This window comes from Parasteatoda tepidariorum, chromosome 11 (genome assembly GCF_982258835.1).
Source record: "Parasteatoda tepidariorum strain Cologne lab strain chromosome 11, Ptep-v5.0, whole genome shotgun sequence".
NCBI lineage: Eukaryota > Metazoa > Arthropoda > Arachnida > Araneae > Theridiidae > Parasteatoda > Parasteatoda tepidariorum.
This window is the reverse complement of record NC_141765.1, coordinates 70,863,794-70,881,253: the sequence shown is the minus strand read 5'-3', so window position 1 is coordinate 70,881,253 and position 17,460 is coordinate 70,863,794. Positions and strand designations below refer to the sequence as shown.

The window sequence follows — 17,460 nt, the reverse complement described above, 5'->3', positions numbered from 1 at the left end:
AAAAAAAATCAATGTAAGTGGTTGTGTTACGTTTGGTCAACTTCATGCTATATCGTTGTGAGTTAGTGTCTTGAATGACCTTGAATCCCGCTAACGAAATAAGGTCGTTTTTCAAATTAAATATTATATGATTTACTACTTTCTTTATCAGTACATTTTAGTCTTTTTAATCAAATATTTCTTTTTATATTTTGCTTTTGTTATAAAAAAAATCATTGGTTTTAATTTTAAGTTACTAAATTTGTTGAATATGTATTGATATATATTTTGCATGAAGTGAATGTTTAAAATACGAGCAAATTAATGTAAGTTTTTTAATAACGTATATACGTCACAAATAAAAACTGAAGGATCATTAAGAAATTAGTGAGGCTTTAGTTTTACTATTCGAAAACTGCTGAAATCCACTCAAAGTGAAAATTTCAAATTATTTAAAGGCAGTAATAAAAATGCTACCAGATTTTCTTCTCATTTTTGATTATTTCATTTTTAGTTTATTTATTTTCCTCTCAATTTATGAATTAAATCAACTAAAAATACTTAGTTCAGTTTAGTTCACTGTAATATGAAAAGTGAGCATTTTTTAAATAATTTTTTCAAAAACAATTTTTGTAAATTTATTTATTGTCAATTCTCTATCAAAAATATTTTGAAATTTCCCAATGCAATAGTATAAATTTCTAATACGTTTAGTTTTTTTTTTAAATTCCAAAAAATATAACATCAAAAAATATCCTCAAATTTATTTAAGTTTTGTGCAAATTTATCTTCATAAAGAAAAATTTTACTTAGCTCTTTTTTTTAAAAAAATTCTTACCAAAACTAATTCTAAACTGTTTCTGATTATTAGTTTTCGATACAATTTGGAGAAATAAATTTTGCTTTTGTTTTTGCCTTCTCTATTTCATAACTTGAAAGCACTGGAGTTATATATTTAGAGTACATTATACTTAATATCCTCATGCGACAATAACAGTTTGTTTTAGCGTTTTGTGATTAAAGTTTTGTTTTATTGATACAAATTCCATTTTCTAAAGTAGGTCGCAATATTTTTGTGTACCTGGTAATTGGTGTGAAATCTCAAAGTAAGTTGGCCATAAAAATGTTATTTAAGCGATGTTTGAGCTTCAAGGGCATGTATAGAAAATAAAATAACAGTAAAATATTACTTTCTCAGTTACCTATGGGAGCAGTTTTTAAGCTACGTCTCAACTAAATTTTATGTTAGATTTATACCTTTTAACATTTTTCTCTATTTTTTACAAATTTTAATAATTTTTCATTGTGTTTCGTAATGACCACTCTTAATGCATGTAGTTAAGATTCTTAGAATAAAAAAAGTTTTACTTTCTGATTTCAGACTTTTAATTTGCTAAGTCCGTTTTTTTATATATACTTTAAATGTTAGTACTGAAAGATATTAAAATATTATAAGATCATCTGCAACACAACTCTCAATCATAAAAATTTTCGCAAATATGAGCATGAGAAAGAGAGTTAGAAATATATATAAAAATTATACACTGAAAACAAAAAATTACAAACATTACAAAAACATTTACGTAACATGAATAAAATTAAATTGGTTTCAAAAAAATTATTTAAAGGAATATCATTGCTGTCAGAAAAGATTACTTAAGTCTTGAAAAGATGGGGAAATTTCCATTTCAAAGAAATGATAAAGGAAAAAGATATTTCCATGTCATCGAATTTCACATACCGAGGGGATTCCTCCTTTTTCAGTTCGTGTGAATTTATCTACTTCATTAAAAATAAACAAACTTAAACAGTCCATAAATTATACATATCTCCTTATGAAACTAAAGCTTGATAACAGAAGCAAAAGCTTTCTACTCTTATGAACAGTATTTTGCAAACTTTGCTTAAAATGGTTGTCTTGGGACATCATTAAATAAAAGAATTCCTCGTTATAAATCATTCTTTTCTCAATGGAACGCTTTATCATCAAACGGAATACTTGCATATTGAGTAGAACAATCTCAAGTTTACCATATGGGATTCTCTCGTAAATGAGGGAGACAGAAATGCTCGCTGATGCAAATGACGGGATCGGGGAGATTCTCCCCTCTGTTGATTTCTTCCCCTTTTTGCCTTGGGAACCACACGTAAGCCACGCGACTCACCAGGTGACGTTATCCAAGCTTTTACACATTGAATTGGAGTTCATTTTCTGCCTACCTAAATATCAAGAGATTTTGTTTTATTGTTACCTAATTATTGATTCATTTTTACCTAAATATTAGATATGTTATAGATCGCAATTAATATTTTAAATATTAAGCAGCAATGCATGATTTTAGTTATATTAATACGATAATTTTTATACTAATTGAACAAAAAAAATTGTTGATTATGCGAATGAGTTTTATTTGCAAAACTATACTTAATTAATCAGTTGTTTAGAAATATGTTTAGACTAAACCAAAATACGTTGCACTGTGTTTAGACACACACGATGCATTTATTACGGTGCTTTTATCAAAGCATTTTATTACATCTGGGCTACAGCTTTTAATCTTTTGAGCTGATGAGCTACTGTATAAATAATGAATTTTCAAGAATCTTTAAGAACTTCTATATTCTAACAAAATTGCCTTTGAGTTTCTTGGAATTATTTTGTATTTTCATAATCAATAGCTTTTCTCCTCCTCCTCACGAAACCTAGAAAAAGTGTGAAACATGATTGTATTCTGAAAGCTTTTTTTCAAGGTTTATTTATAAAATAACCAAAATGAATACAATTTTGACAGAGGAACAATTCTTTTTTTTTTTAGGATACTTTCAAGAACTTTTTTTTACTCATATAGTAAAATATTGTATTCCTGATTAAATGAAGAAAAAAATCTAAAAACACATTTTTTTCAATATTTATAGGTTTCTGTTTTTTGCATTTAAAATTTATTTATTGAAACGATTGAAAACTTTACTTATTACATAATAAAACTTTATTGATAATATAATCTTAATAAAAGAACAAGCTTTAAAGCGTACGGAACGATTTTGGTACAAGTATGTCTTAGAATGTTTTTAAAAACAACCTTAAGGGGGAACGACGCAGTAAAATTTTCAAAAATGAAAAACAAATTTTACTTTTTGATAGTTTATCCTTTTAAGATCTTTTTACCAAAATATTGAATTGATTTCTGTGAAAACTTAAAAGTTAAACCATAATATGTCATGCGCAGTGTTGGAGACATGTATGAAGAAATTAACTTGTGCACTCAGCTGATTGATGAATTTACTCACTCCTATCAAAGCACTTAAGTAAAATACTATTATTTTAACTATTTAATTAAAGCAGTTTGCTGAAATTATGCACTAAAAAGAATCAATGGTATTTTCTATAAAAAATAGCTAAAATTACGATTTATTTAGCTGTAATAATTTTTAGTGATGGTTGCGAAGTGCTATCGATAGTTTTGACAACAGTTTCAATTGGAAACAAATGGAGACACAACAGCCAAGGAATATGCTCGAAATGAAGATGGCAGCAGAATTTTGTATACTACTCCAAAAGTATATAAGGTGTCACATGATCGACAAAAAGAGGGCTAGACTTGAGATTTTTTTAAGTTATCTCCTGGTATTGATGCACTATAGTTAACCGCAAATTTTATACAGATCACAAACGTAATTTACTTTCAAAACTTGCTGTATATCTAACTAGTTCTACAGATTTACTTCAAATTTTGACAATAGTTTTCGTTGCATATGTTTTTTTAATTGGGTTGACTGCTTTAGGTTTTTTTTAATTGGATTGACTGCTTTAGGCCAATCCACAAAGTTTCCTTTGAATTTTTTTCAAAACACTGCCATTTTGTGAAAAAAATATTTTTTAAAAATGCTACGTTGCAACAAAAATTGCATTCATGTAGGTTTTAAAAAAAATGAAATTCGAATGGATTTATTTTAACTTATGAGTACAGTAAGTAATGGATAATTTTAAAAAATAAATCATGAGCATTGTATTATATAAGAGCTACTTTTTTAAATTTTTGTATGTTGTAACATCATAAAATAAAGATTAAAATGTGTAAAATAAGATTTAAAAAAAGTTAAGTTTAAAAAAAATGTTGCAAAATTCATTAAAAATTCCTTATGTTTTGCAGGTTTCTATTATGTCGTCCTCTCCTATTGAATGTATAAAATCAGCCTAAATAACGCTTGAACACATTGTTCAATTAGAAGCTCATAAAAAAAATTAATGCTTAACACTAACCGACGCTATTAACACATTCTGAAAACTTTGGTTTTTCAAAATATCACATTAACATGTTTAATAAAGCTCTTCACTTTGTGTCCTAAGTCATTCTTTAAAAAAAAATTGTCATCTTATTTAGTTTTAAAAAAAGAATTAAAATCGCAAGTGTCAGCGTTACTGAAACTTATAAATATTTAATCAGTTAATAAGACGAAAAAAATGCATATTTGTATTTATTTTATAATAATTATAATTTTGTGATGTGCAAAATGTTTCATAAAACTTTAATTTTTAACAGAGTAATGATAGGTATTAATAGTTAATATACTCTGCATAAAAAACTATATGATTTATTATTATCTCTTTTCTATGATTATTTTCATCATAAATAATAAAGATAAAAAGTTTCTTATTCAAATAAGTATTTTTGCTTAAAATTTGGATTCAAACACTCTTACCTTTTTAAATGTTCGTGTGAACAAAAGAAATGCCGAAAAGCAAATGAATCTAATTACGTAAGGAGTTTGAAGAGTAGAAATAATTCTTTAAGACAGTTTTTAAATTGTCAAACTCCAAGTGGACTTCTCAAAGTCTGAGTCTTTTATTGAAGAAAGATATCTGAATTTATTCATGGTAATTTACTACATTTGGCAGCAATGTTTTAAAATAATATAGGACAAATCAGATGTAAAATTTAATTCAAAATCAATGAGCTTATTAAACTTCTTTCGACATAAATTAAATTGATAGTTTTAATTTATTTTCTGTTCAAACTCATTTTTTGATATTTCTCAAGAAAGACTTGGAGAACTATTTTAAAAATTTGGAAGTGTTTAGGTCATGCAATTTCTCAAACATATCTATTAAATTAAAAGCTTTTAACGGCGTGAAGAATATGCAGCAAATTACGAGCGAAAAATAATGTTTTTGAGTACCATATGCCGAGCAATACATGCTTGTAAATTATGTCAATTACGGTGGTTATTATTTGCAATAACTGCACAAAATTTTGTAAACCTAGCTTAAATATTCATGAAATGGACATTTTTATAAAATTGAAAAAAAAAAATTACTTTCGTTTTTTTACTATAAATGCTGAAATATTCTGTGAAATCAAACAAAATTTTTAGAATAATTTTTAATGAATGATGAAAATATCATTTTAAAATTAGAAACAAAATAGATAAAAAGTTGAGCATTTTAAAAATTCCTGTCTTACCGCACCTGCTCGGTAAACATTAAAAAAATTTAATAAATTTGTTTTGAATCGCATTTGATAACTTCTAAAAAAATCCGATAAGAATATCTAGAAAATTTAAAAAGTTTCAAGCAATTTTCTAATTAGTTGTCGTTAATTTGGAAAGAGATCTTTCAATGCTAAGGGGCTTATCAAATATTTAATTTTGTTACATTATTATTAAGGAAACTTTATTAAAAATGAAATCGGTCTTATATAGGACCACATTCTATTAAATTATGTTTTATTTCCTATAACCATCACATCCTGTTGTCCAGACCATCATTTTAGAGTATTATCATTTGCAATTAAATTTTGTTTCGCATTACAAAATGGTTTTTGTGGAAAATCCCTTATCATTTAAAGTTTTCAACAATAAAAAAAAGAAAAACGTACTAAAGCTACTTAGAAATGTGCTAAAAACTTTTTAAATTTTCAAGATATTCAAATAAGACTTTTTTTATAAGTTACTAAATATGGTTCTAAACAAAATTACGAAAAATATGTTTATATTTTTTTGCGCATGCGCAGTATGAAAGATTTACTTTGAATTCTCGTATCTTGTGCAATTTTTAACGAATTTCTTTTTTAAATTTTAAAAGGATATATTTATTATTAATTAAAAATTACTCTAAACCTTTTGTTTACTTTTATTGAATATTTCAGCAGTTAAAGTAAGAAAACGTAAGTCAAAAATTCTTTTTAGAAAAATGACCACATCTTTCTGAATAATTAAGCTAGGTTTACAAAATTTTGCGCAGTTATGTCACTTACGTTGGTTATTACATGCAATAAGTTACAAGTTTATAGCTATATTGTTTTTCACAGGGTGCTCAAAAACATTCTTTTTCGTTTGTTATTTATTACCAGTCCCTCAAACCTCTGAAAGATTTAAACTTATTTGATATGTACGAGGAATTGCATGACCTAAACTCTTCTAAAGTTCTAAAACAATTCTCTAAGTATTTCTTTAAAAATTTTTAAAAAAATAAGTTAGCGAAGAAGTGTTTAAATCATTTTGTTCAACCCCTGTAGTTAAAACCTATTACCAACTCATAATAAATGCATTTAATATGGTTCTGTGTATTGCTAAAAAGTATGTTTTTAAAAATTTAAGAAACAGTGTTCTTCAGAAAAAATTAGCCTTCATTAATTAGAAAATTATGTTTTTTTATCATTTTATTTTTCAGTTGTAATAATTGTTTCCGTACGTTTGTATAACATATTTCTATTTTGTAAAAAAAACTATTTCTGCTTTGCATGTTGTTCATTGTGTTTCTTTTTATTTGCCATAATTTTAAGTAAAACTGCACAGTTTATGTAGTAGTAGAGACTCTTATCTTTTAAGCAGTTAGCCTAATGTTTTTATTTAAACTCAAATCTCTAAAGCTCGAAGTTTCAATAAAAATCGTATTTATTTCAATATCATTATATTTCTCTCCTGAAAATAACCATTTATTTACAACTAGTTGGAATGATTTAGAATATAAAGTGTTTGTTCTTAAAAGTAACCCAGATTCAAACTCTAAAGATACCTGGTTAATTCTTACAATATTCCTACCTCGCATCAACTACAATGCCGACTAAAATGCTATCTCTAGAAGTAGATGGAACATGTCTGCAATCCCATCATTTAAGTCGGGTTAACCTTGGAAGATTTTCCTCACAAATGCGAGTTGTGGTCTACTTAGTGCTTCAAGAAAGAGAATTCGTTGGTTGCTTGGTTAGTTTTATACTCCCCTGATTCAAAATTGCAAAGTTAGGGAAATAAACATTATTGCCTAAAATCAACTACTTAAATAAACTGTTCACCGACTGTAATAAAGGCAACTATTGGTAAAGATAACAATTAGAGGTTTTCCTTTTTTTAGTTTATTTTTTTTCATTTATTTTTTATTTATTTATTTTTTATTTTTATAACACAAAGGTGGCTAGATTTTCCACCACGATAACGTGTTTATCTTTATACTCTGATCAGATTCCTCTGTTAAAACTAACTATGTTAAAATCGTCACAAATAATCCCTTGGTTTACACTGTGAAAATTGTGTATCTCAACAACTAAAAGGGGGGCAATTACATTACAACAAAGTAATGTAGTGAAACGTCTTACCGTGGATCCACTACACCAAGAATGTTCTTTACATTGCTTAAAGTAAAGTAGCCCCCACCATTTTTGTTACTAAAATTTATACAGTAAACGTTGTTTTTACTACTATACAATATAAGATAAGAATCATTTATTTTGAATACATATATTTACTAATTCGTAAAATAAAATTAATGTGTCAATCAAACATACGTGTAGCACAGAGAAAGACGAATTCGAGCTAGGCTTAACAGAACGGAACCGGATCGAAATTATGCATTATAAAATCATTTAATCCAGTTTATAGATTTAAAAATTATAATAAAATTATTTTTATTACACGACTATACACATTTTAACGATTGCCTTTCGTTTTTGCTGAGGACAGCAAACATTAAGGATATTCAAAGCGCGCAAACAGCGTGTACGGAATTAACAAGCCTCGCATGGTGCGAAATTTCGAGAATTGGTGTAGTCATATTCAATTTTAAGTGTTTAGATTTAAATTACACCCTTTAAATTGTATATGAATGCTCGATTTGGTGTTAGCTTGTAATAAAATGCGCCTCCGCATAATTTTTGGTTTGTTTAACATCATATTCAGAAAGATTTACCCCCACAGGTTTTACAGTGTATAACTAGTGCAACGGAAATAATAAAATCACTAAAATACTGAGATTGAAATCAAATCGTTAATAGACTATCAATCAATGATAATAAAATGTTAGTAATTTATTATAATGCATTTTAGTGACAAAAAAATTTTCGTTGCTCATTAAGTTTTTATTTATTTATTTATTTATTATTTTTATATATAGAAAACATACGGGACATGAAAATATTAAAACTAGACTTAGTTTTTGTCTAAATTTATATCAATGCAAAAACTCATTATAATCCCAATCTCAGTATTTTTCTGAATTCCCATCATAATTTTTCCCTCCATTCTTCCAAGATATAAAGCTTCAAAGCAAATGAAAACATGTCTAACAGATTTCTTTCAATATTCAGACGCAGCTTTGTCATCAGTATTTAATTTCGCCGCATTTCGAGGAACCGCGTTTGGTGATGTAGTTTTTCCTCTAACTTCTCAATTCAGCGAGTGCATTGTATGTTGTAGTGTGTAGAATGCGCTCTTTAACACCTGTGTTGTCGTTCTCAGCTGTTTCCGTATGTGTCGACCGATCCGACGCGCGCACCAACTTGAGCGTATCAGCTACTCAACACAAATACGGTATCACTCCTTGTACACCCTGTACCCTCCTCTCCGATCACCCGATTTATTTTATACTTCCCTGACATCCCCCCCCCCAATTCTGAAAGAAAACTTAACTGAAACGGCTTCCGCTACTGTTCTGGTACTGTCAATAGCCGAGGGGTCTCCAATTTCCTTCCCTCACTTGGATTAATTAAATCCTGGCCTTTTTCTAAAATTTCAAAGGTTTCGGAAAATTAGATGCTAAGCTTATAAAAGATACTTTTTTTACTCTATAAAGCATTCTGGGATTAACTGTTTTTTTTTTCTTTTTTTTCTTCTTCTTATTATTATTTTAAGAGTTGGCGGGGAAATGTTATTTGTAGATTGAATTGATTATGTGAATGTTATAGTTTTTATGATCTGTTAAAATGAACTTTGCAAACTACTTATTTTTTTCTGCTTATAATCTGTTTAAATAATTTTTGGTTCCTTTGATAACTAATATTTTAAATTAGTTATTATACAGTAATTTTAGGCCACATAAAATTTGATTATGTTATCTGTCTTTAAATAACACTCGTCTTGACATTCCATATTTTTCTTAGAAATGCATTAATGTATTATTTTCATAAGGAAAAAAAATCAAAAAATTTTAATAAAACTATTCATTTTTCTTTTAATGGGAGGATTCCAAACCTAATTTTTGGGTTGTTGAAGTTTTTCAAAATTTCTAAATTTAAAATTTGCTTATTTATGATTTTTATTGAATTTTTTGTTAGAGTTATATTTCAAAATATATTTCTTTTATTTCCAATGCATCAAATGAGAGGGAACTCATTTTCAAAGAAAAGATACACGAACAAGACTAAAAGACAAGCAAAGTACTCACAAATAAAACTGAATAGCAGGAATTATGTAAAGGGTTAAATTGGATAAAAGTTTTCTTATCGCCTTTCCCAATCTTTGTAATATACAGGTCTTTGTATTTGAAAGTATAAAACATGACTGCAAAAAATGTTTTCAAAAATGCGAATTTTCATATTTCAAAATAGGTTTAATGTATATTACAAATATATGAAATTCTGAATATATGTATTTAAGAAAATGTTGATGCAATTAATAATTCAATTGATTGATGCAATTAAATCATTAATAGCAAATTTGTGTTTTTTTTCGTTCTTATCTATAAAATCTTCACCTCATCACTGATAATTACTTTTTCTCATTTGAACAAACATTTTCTAAATTAAATAAGTGAGGTAATACTCATATATTTAACCCTCATGTATTTAATGTATGCATAAATTAGTGAACTACTAGGCTTTTTAAGGACTACCAACTACCACGCTTTTTGCTAAATATTTTAGAGTGGTTAAACAGTTAAAAACTAAAGCTTTCGAAATGTTTAGTAGTTTTGTCACCATTTTAAAAAACGACCGCGTTCCAGCCTCACCATGAGAGAGCTGGAACTAAGTGGGCTTCATATAAACTTTTGAATCTTTTTACGTGAAGTAGTGTAGAAAAATAGACTTAAAATCAAATTTAAAAAAACGAAAGGAACATAAAATTAAAATAACACAAAAAGGCATTTTACCAAAAAATGTGAAAATTTGGCAGCCATAGGTTCTACTACTTAAAAAAATGATTATGAAGAAAATGAAGTGATTATGTTCCACATAATTTCTGCAGGAAAAAAAATAATTTTATGCATACGATTACGCATAAAATAATATTAAAGAGACTAAAATTATTCTCATTTTTATTTATTTTCAAACTCATATCCATGTTTGATTTATTCATTTTTAAATTATTTATACCAAACAGTTGCAAACTTAACAAGATGTTAAATTGAATTCAATCAAATTGAACTATAGACTCGTATATTCAAGTTATGTTAACATGGTTAAACTTAGCTACAAATTAAGGTGAATCAAATGTGGACAATAATATTTTTCTACATGCTACAAAATTCAGAGCAACGCTTTCGAATTGAAATTGTGGATTTGTGACATAAATGGCGGGAAAGAGCTAGGGGAGGATAAAAAGTCACAATTGTATTGATTACGATTTCTTAAGAGTCCCGGAGGATATGGGGGGATGTAAGAAAGGTATTGAACTGAAATGATTCCAAGAGTTCTTTTTTGAAGGAAGAAGGGAGCCACGCGCTGACGTATATTAAATGCTCCATATATTCTATCGCATCTGTCTCATTCTTTCAAAATTTATCATACCTACCCAGCAAAGAATACCCGCCACGTGACTACTCTTACTCCAGAACGCACGAGGCCTTCTCTAAGGTTACTCTCGAATTGTTAGAAATCGCCGTATTTGGCGTTCTCTCTTGATGACTTTGAAAAAAAAATGGCCTACTTATACCTTAACTCTAATTTTTTTTCTTCATTTAATGTTTTTCTTATTACTTTTCTTTCTGTCTTATTAATTTTTAATATTTATCTGATAAATCTAATTTTAAAAATTCATAACAAATTTAGCCGATTCAAGATAAATCAATTAATTGATGAATCCTTAATTATTGCAATTAGCTCAGTTGCGGTTTTAGTTAGTTTACTTATCGATTTAGATAATGTTGTTGATAATAAACCATCTAGATAGTAAATAAAAAGATATTAAAGTACTCGATAATATCTAAAAAACATCTAAACATATTGAAAAAGTGCGGAGAACGATATAAACAAAATTTCCACACCGTTATAAATTTTTGGGTATGAAATAAATCATTCAAAATTTGTTTCAATCTTCATCTGGTGCTACTTTGAACCATATTATTATACTTTTTTGTTACGATACTGTGATTCGACTTGAACGGAAATGATTCATTTTAACACCTTATAAAGGTTACAGACGTTCATAATACCGGTATTATGGTTCAACAAGGAACAGACTTTTCTGTTTCTTATAAAAACAACTAAAGCTTTCCTAACAACTAAAGCTTTCCTAAACATTCTAATTAACGTATTTTAAAAATGCTATTATTTTTTTCAGACGCTTTTCAATTGTATCATTTTTAACTGAAATATTAAAATGTAATGAATTAAATAATGATATTGTTAGCTTTTTACTTATTAATATGTGAAGGAAACAGTATTTACGTGATTCCTTCGTATTATACCATTTTTTTAAATAACGCCTTCCTTTGGTGAAGCAGTTTGAAAAAATATTTCTTGATGTTTTGGGATATTTATGTATTTAACATCATAGTTTTTTTCATCATTTTCCTATTTTACCTTTATTGATTTATTCTCAAATGTTTTTTTCATAACCCTTTTGTCCGATCACAATTTTTGCGTTAATTACTCTGCTGCAAATCTGTAGAAAACAAAGCTTATAAATTACACACAGGATCATTAATATTATTCTTTACTGACACATTCAGAACAAAATTTTTAATTTCGAAATGTATAGTCTCGTGTTCAATGACATCATCAGCAAAAATATTAAACTATTCTGATGGTCTTAAGGTACTGTTATAGTTATGAAATGGGGTAAATCGCTCTAGGTTTTTCATATCCACATACTTTTCGTCAGCACCATAATCATAAATAAAGATTAGTACAAGTCATAAAAAAAATCAGGTTAACATAAGTATTAAGAAAAACAGCACAACGAGATTAATTACAAAAAAAATAACTAATTCTGGAACTTCTTGGAATTGCTTTCCAGACTGAGTTTTTTCTTTTTATTTTGACCAACGTGCATTTTTATTCTTTTTACGTAATATTGTGTTTCCTTTATATGATTATCTTATTCATACTTACAGTCTTACCGGTGATTTTAATGTTAACATGAATGCTGAAAAAAAGAGTTAGGGGGCGTTTTATGAAAAGTTTATTGTCTGGAATTGAAAACCACTCCAGCTCATTGGACGACAAATGGACAAACACAATTATTGAATGTTTTACAACTCATGACTTGAAATGTTGTGCATTTATAAAAGTCTATCCATCAGGGGGAAAAAACAGACTAATGGGTAACCAGTCATCGCAATAAGGCGATCACAACTTTCTCTCTTTTGCAGTTAATCATCATTGTAATTTTGTCTTAAACATTTTAATTATCCTGCTTAACTTTTTTTACATTTAATCAGCTAATTTTACATTAACATTTTAATTAGCTGTTTAACTTTTTTTTTTAAATTTCCAACATTTCATATAATTAGTGTAAAAAGGAAACATTTACACCTTACGTATTGTAAAAAAGTCTAGAATTGTTTTTAAATTTTTTTTCTTTTATTCATATCAAATGCTACAATACTGAGTGTTTTATTTAATCATGAAAAGTAGCCTTTCTCCGTGATCTAAAATAGCAATTTTAAAACATGCTTTTTTGAAGGTGGTTTTTTTATTTCCTTTATTTCGTCATTTTTGTTTACTTTTTAATACGAATTTTATCTAACTTCTTGTTCATTTACATTAGTTGTTTTTTATATCTATTCTTAGAATTGCACTGAATCATACTCTCGCTTTATTTGTTCATCCTATTTAATCTTAATCTTAAAAAGGTTTCATTAAAGAGCGAATTTATCTAAAAAGCATCTTTAAAAAAGAAAACTGAAGAATTCATCTGGGATTGTCCAACCACAATACTTTCCTCATCGATGACTATTAAATATACGAGATCATCTATGCATGCTAAGTGAGTCATTAGCTCAAGCAATAAAACTTGACTTGAACTAGAATTGGGAAAAGCAAATTTTAGGGTCTGAAGCAATTTTGAATGACATGTGTTTTAAACAAAAATTGAATAAACAGCCTTTATTTTAATAAAAATTTAAACAACATAAGAAAAGTTATCATAAAAACCAATTTAAAACAATTACAAACTATGTGCATGTCATATGTCTTATGTCTTAATATTGTTTGATACTCCAGGCTCTATCTTCCTGAAATTTGGACAAGGGCCAATTACAGCCCTAAATCCTAAAAATCATTCAAAAATTTCAATTAGATCATTCTGAAGTGACGTTCAAAAAATGGAATTTTCTCATTGGTTAAGAATTAGCGCGATTAATATAAATGAAACTGCAGACGGTTTTAAAAATAGAGTCAGTGATTTTTGCGTGGTTATAGCTCTCATTAATTAAAAAAGAATTTGATGCACGTTCTTAGATACATGTTTTTTTAATGTTTGATAAACTCAATGATCAATGTGAGCATAGACGGACTACGTCAGCAAATTAGTATTTCTTAAGTAATATGAAATCACGTGTTAATTTTTCTAATATGCTTTTAAAATTAATTTCTATGAAGCTAAAAAATTTAAATTCAGAAATTTTATTCGAAGGAAAAAATAAGCTACGTACTGAAAAGCAAATTTAATAGATAAATAATACTAAATTATTTAGGAGAAAGGCTAAAATTGCAATACAATTATTGACACCAATTATACTTGATTTATTTTATTAATGGATATTAATTGAAATAAAAAATAAACTATGTACTAAAAATTGCAGATAATGGAGAAATGGTACTAATTCGTTTAAGAAATCCAAAAATTCGCCTTACTATTTTTGACGAGAATGATGTTTAATTAATATTTATTAATAGGTACTAAAGCTGAAACAAAAAAAAAATTGCAGTACTACTAAATAGCAAATTTGAAAGAGAACTATTACTAAAACGTTTAAAAGAAAAGGAAAGTAAAAAATCGCCATGCTATTATTGACGCCAATAATGCTTAATTTTAGTAATATTACTAATTCAAATAAAAAATTTGATATATACTTAAAATCACAATTAATGGAGATATTGTACTAAATCGTTCAGGAAGAACATATATATAACGACGCACTATTATTGATGCCAATGGTGCTTAAATAATTTTGGTAACAAGCACTTCTTTGTATTATGGCAATTAGCGCAAGTTTGATCCATACCAAATATACTAATGTAGATAAAATTAGTATATTTGGTACCTATTAAAACTACATTAACTCTGTGTAGTTTTAATAAAGATAATGTCAAAAAAGGTGTTTAATGGGTACCGGAGAAAATCGCTTAATTGTTGTAAATTTTGTCCATCATGAATTGACTTCGAGCAATAACATCATTCCAAAAAATAATGAATACAGTTGATAGTTATTTTGAAAGGCTGAAGTATTATCAACAAGTTTTACTTAATTTAATAACGTAAAGCTACCGGCAAGAATAAAAACAAAAACATATAAAAAAATGGATTTATTTTAGCCTTATTAACTGTGTTGGTATATGTATTTCAGTATGTGTATAATTTCGTTGTGTTGTTTAGTATTGATATTATAGTTTAATGTTCTACACTCCGTACAGAGAACGGGCATTTAGCTAGTATTATTTATATATGTATATCTATGTATGTATATGAATATATGTATGTACATATGTGTATATGTATATATATATATATATATATATATATATATATATATATATATATATATATATATATATATATATATATATATTATGATTCGTAAACAGTTATTAATGTAAAAAGAGGAAAAGAATTTTAAAGTGGAATAAGAGCATATTCCCGCGTTTTTGAGGCAGGCAAAGGAAACAGCGCCAAAGTCGCCCAAATTTGGCGACACGCACTCAGGAAACTGAGGAACAGTAACCCTCCTTTCATCTCATGTAGTGCCGCATTCAGACAATTCAGTACGGAGAAAAAATGATTGGAGTAAAGTAGCAGGGATTGCTCCTTCTTATCCTTGCATCTTGCCGGCTCAGCGAGTGATAGTGCATCAATTAAACTTTGCAAAGTTTATAATTATTTTATTAAATGGAGTGCATTTAGCAATGGATATATTTCTATGGGGTATACAAAAAGAATACAAAACATAATGGGATAGCGGGATCAAAGAAATGCGAGACTCATGATATAGATATGTATGAAATGTTTGGACTAGGCTTCAATAAAACCCCAAAGAATAATATTGTTTTACGGCACTGGTTATTTTTCACGATATTACACATTTCTATTGAATACATCACTTGTTTTTATTCTGGTATGTATATATTTTATTTACAATTTTTATCCGCAATTAAAATCTACAACTACATAAAAGTGTATTAATAGGAATTATTACGAAAAATTCAGCTAAGTGCATGAATAGTTGCATTATTTATTTCGTTAATAACTGATATGGATATTCACTTATCATTTTGCGTAATTCTTGGTCTCTGCAATTCAAAGCAAAAGTCAAATTCTTCGATCAATTCAGCAGAGAACACATTGCATCATTCAATCTTCAACTAATAAATTATGTAAACTGCATTGAGCTATAAAGTGCATATAATTGTTGGTAAAAAAATCTATTGTGTTAGATGTTACAAATTATTAAAATAAGCAGTAATTAATTTTTTTGCTCTATTAATTATATATTTTATTTTTAATAACATAGCCAAATTACTATCCTATCGTACATAAATTTATGCATATATATATATATGTGTGTGTGTGTGATACAGTTTATTCTAGAGCCAATATATTATTTTGGTTTTCAAATTCCAATTTATTACTTTTTATTTTTTGTCATAAATGTATATTTGAAATTAAAGTACGTATATAAGAGGTTAAATTGTTTTCCTTAAATTATTACTGTATAATTTTTTCGAATAATTAATTTGAGCATAACCAAAAATTTTTCCTTAAATCTCTATAATTATTTTAAATACTTCATGGTGTACAGTTTTGAAAGCATTATTAGTTTTTTTAGTTAATATTTAATTATATAAAAATAAACATTGTTACAAACCACTTTCTTAGCTTTTAATCTTTACTATATACTTTTCAATATTTTTTTTTTAGTAAAAGGAAACTTTTGTAATATTTTTTTCTAGCAATAAAATGTGAAAAACAATTAATTGTTTTGTTTAATATCAAATTCTTGAATTAAATTGACCATTAGTGATGCGAGTAACAATAGAAGCAGAAATCTTTCCTTTGGCTACTTTCCCAGTGCAAATATTTACTACTACAGTTTGAACTGATTTAAAAAAAAGAAAATTATAAAAAAGTAAGAACAGAGGAAGGAATAAGAAATCCTGGCAAAGAGCCCTATTTTAAACTGTTCGAGTAGTCCACGTTATTTTTTAAAAACTTTCTACTGTTTATATTAAAATATTCCATTTTGAATTAATTAATTTAAAACATTTCCAAATATTTTTTTTTTAAAAATGCGTGATTGGTTTACTTTATTGCATAATTTTTGAAAACCTTTAAATAATTGAGTTCTGAACAATTTAAAAATAAAACAAGGTAATTAATTTACGAAGAGTGCAATTTGTAATAATTATCGTAAATTAGCTGAAGTAATTTATTCATAGATACGATACTATTATAAGAATAAAAAATGTTCACAATTTAAAATCAATGAAATTTTTGCAAATAATACTGAGTGTGTTATCATTTCCGTTCAATAAGTAGTAATGTCTGAGAAATATTTTAATGTTAAATAGTAATTGTAATAAAAGTTGAATTTTTCTTGTTGAATATGAATATTCAAGGTGTTACTAAACTTTTAATCTTCATCTTGTATGATAAAACGATTTATGTTATTTTATACGACTTTAACACTCTATATAGAGGATTTTGTTCAGAGGTGATCACATCCTTTAAATTGGTAGAGTTATGATTTTAAAAAAATAAGGAGTGAAAGATGAATTATTGTATGACAGATGAGTTATAAATTTCCTGTTTTTCTGTTGTTCTTTTTCTAAC

The 17,460-nt window shown here is 27.1% G+C and overlaps 1 protein-coding gene across 4 annotated transcripts in view; it reads left to right on the top strand.

Annotated features, from left to right (window-relative positions):
* LOC107443983 (protein kinase C-binding protein NELL2) overlaps window positions 1-17,460 on the top strand; it is a 120,660-nt gene that overhangs the window by 67,624 nt on the left and 35,576 nt on the right. For 2 of the 4 annotated variants that reach the window (XM_016058024.4, XM_071187307.1), the window contains exon 1: window positions 15,380-15,745. The exons of the other annotated variants lie outside the window; for them this stretch is intronic. In XM_016058024.4, coding sequence (XP_015913510.1) covers window positions 15,625-15,745 — 121 coding nt within the window. In that variant the 5' untranslated portion in view covers window positions 15,380-15,624. Of the gene's footprint in view, window positions 1-15,379; window positions 15,746-17,460 lie in introns of those variants that run through there. 4 annotated transcript variants of the gene reach the window in all.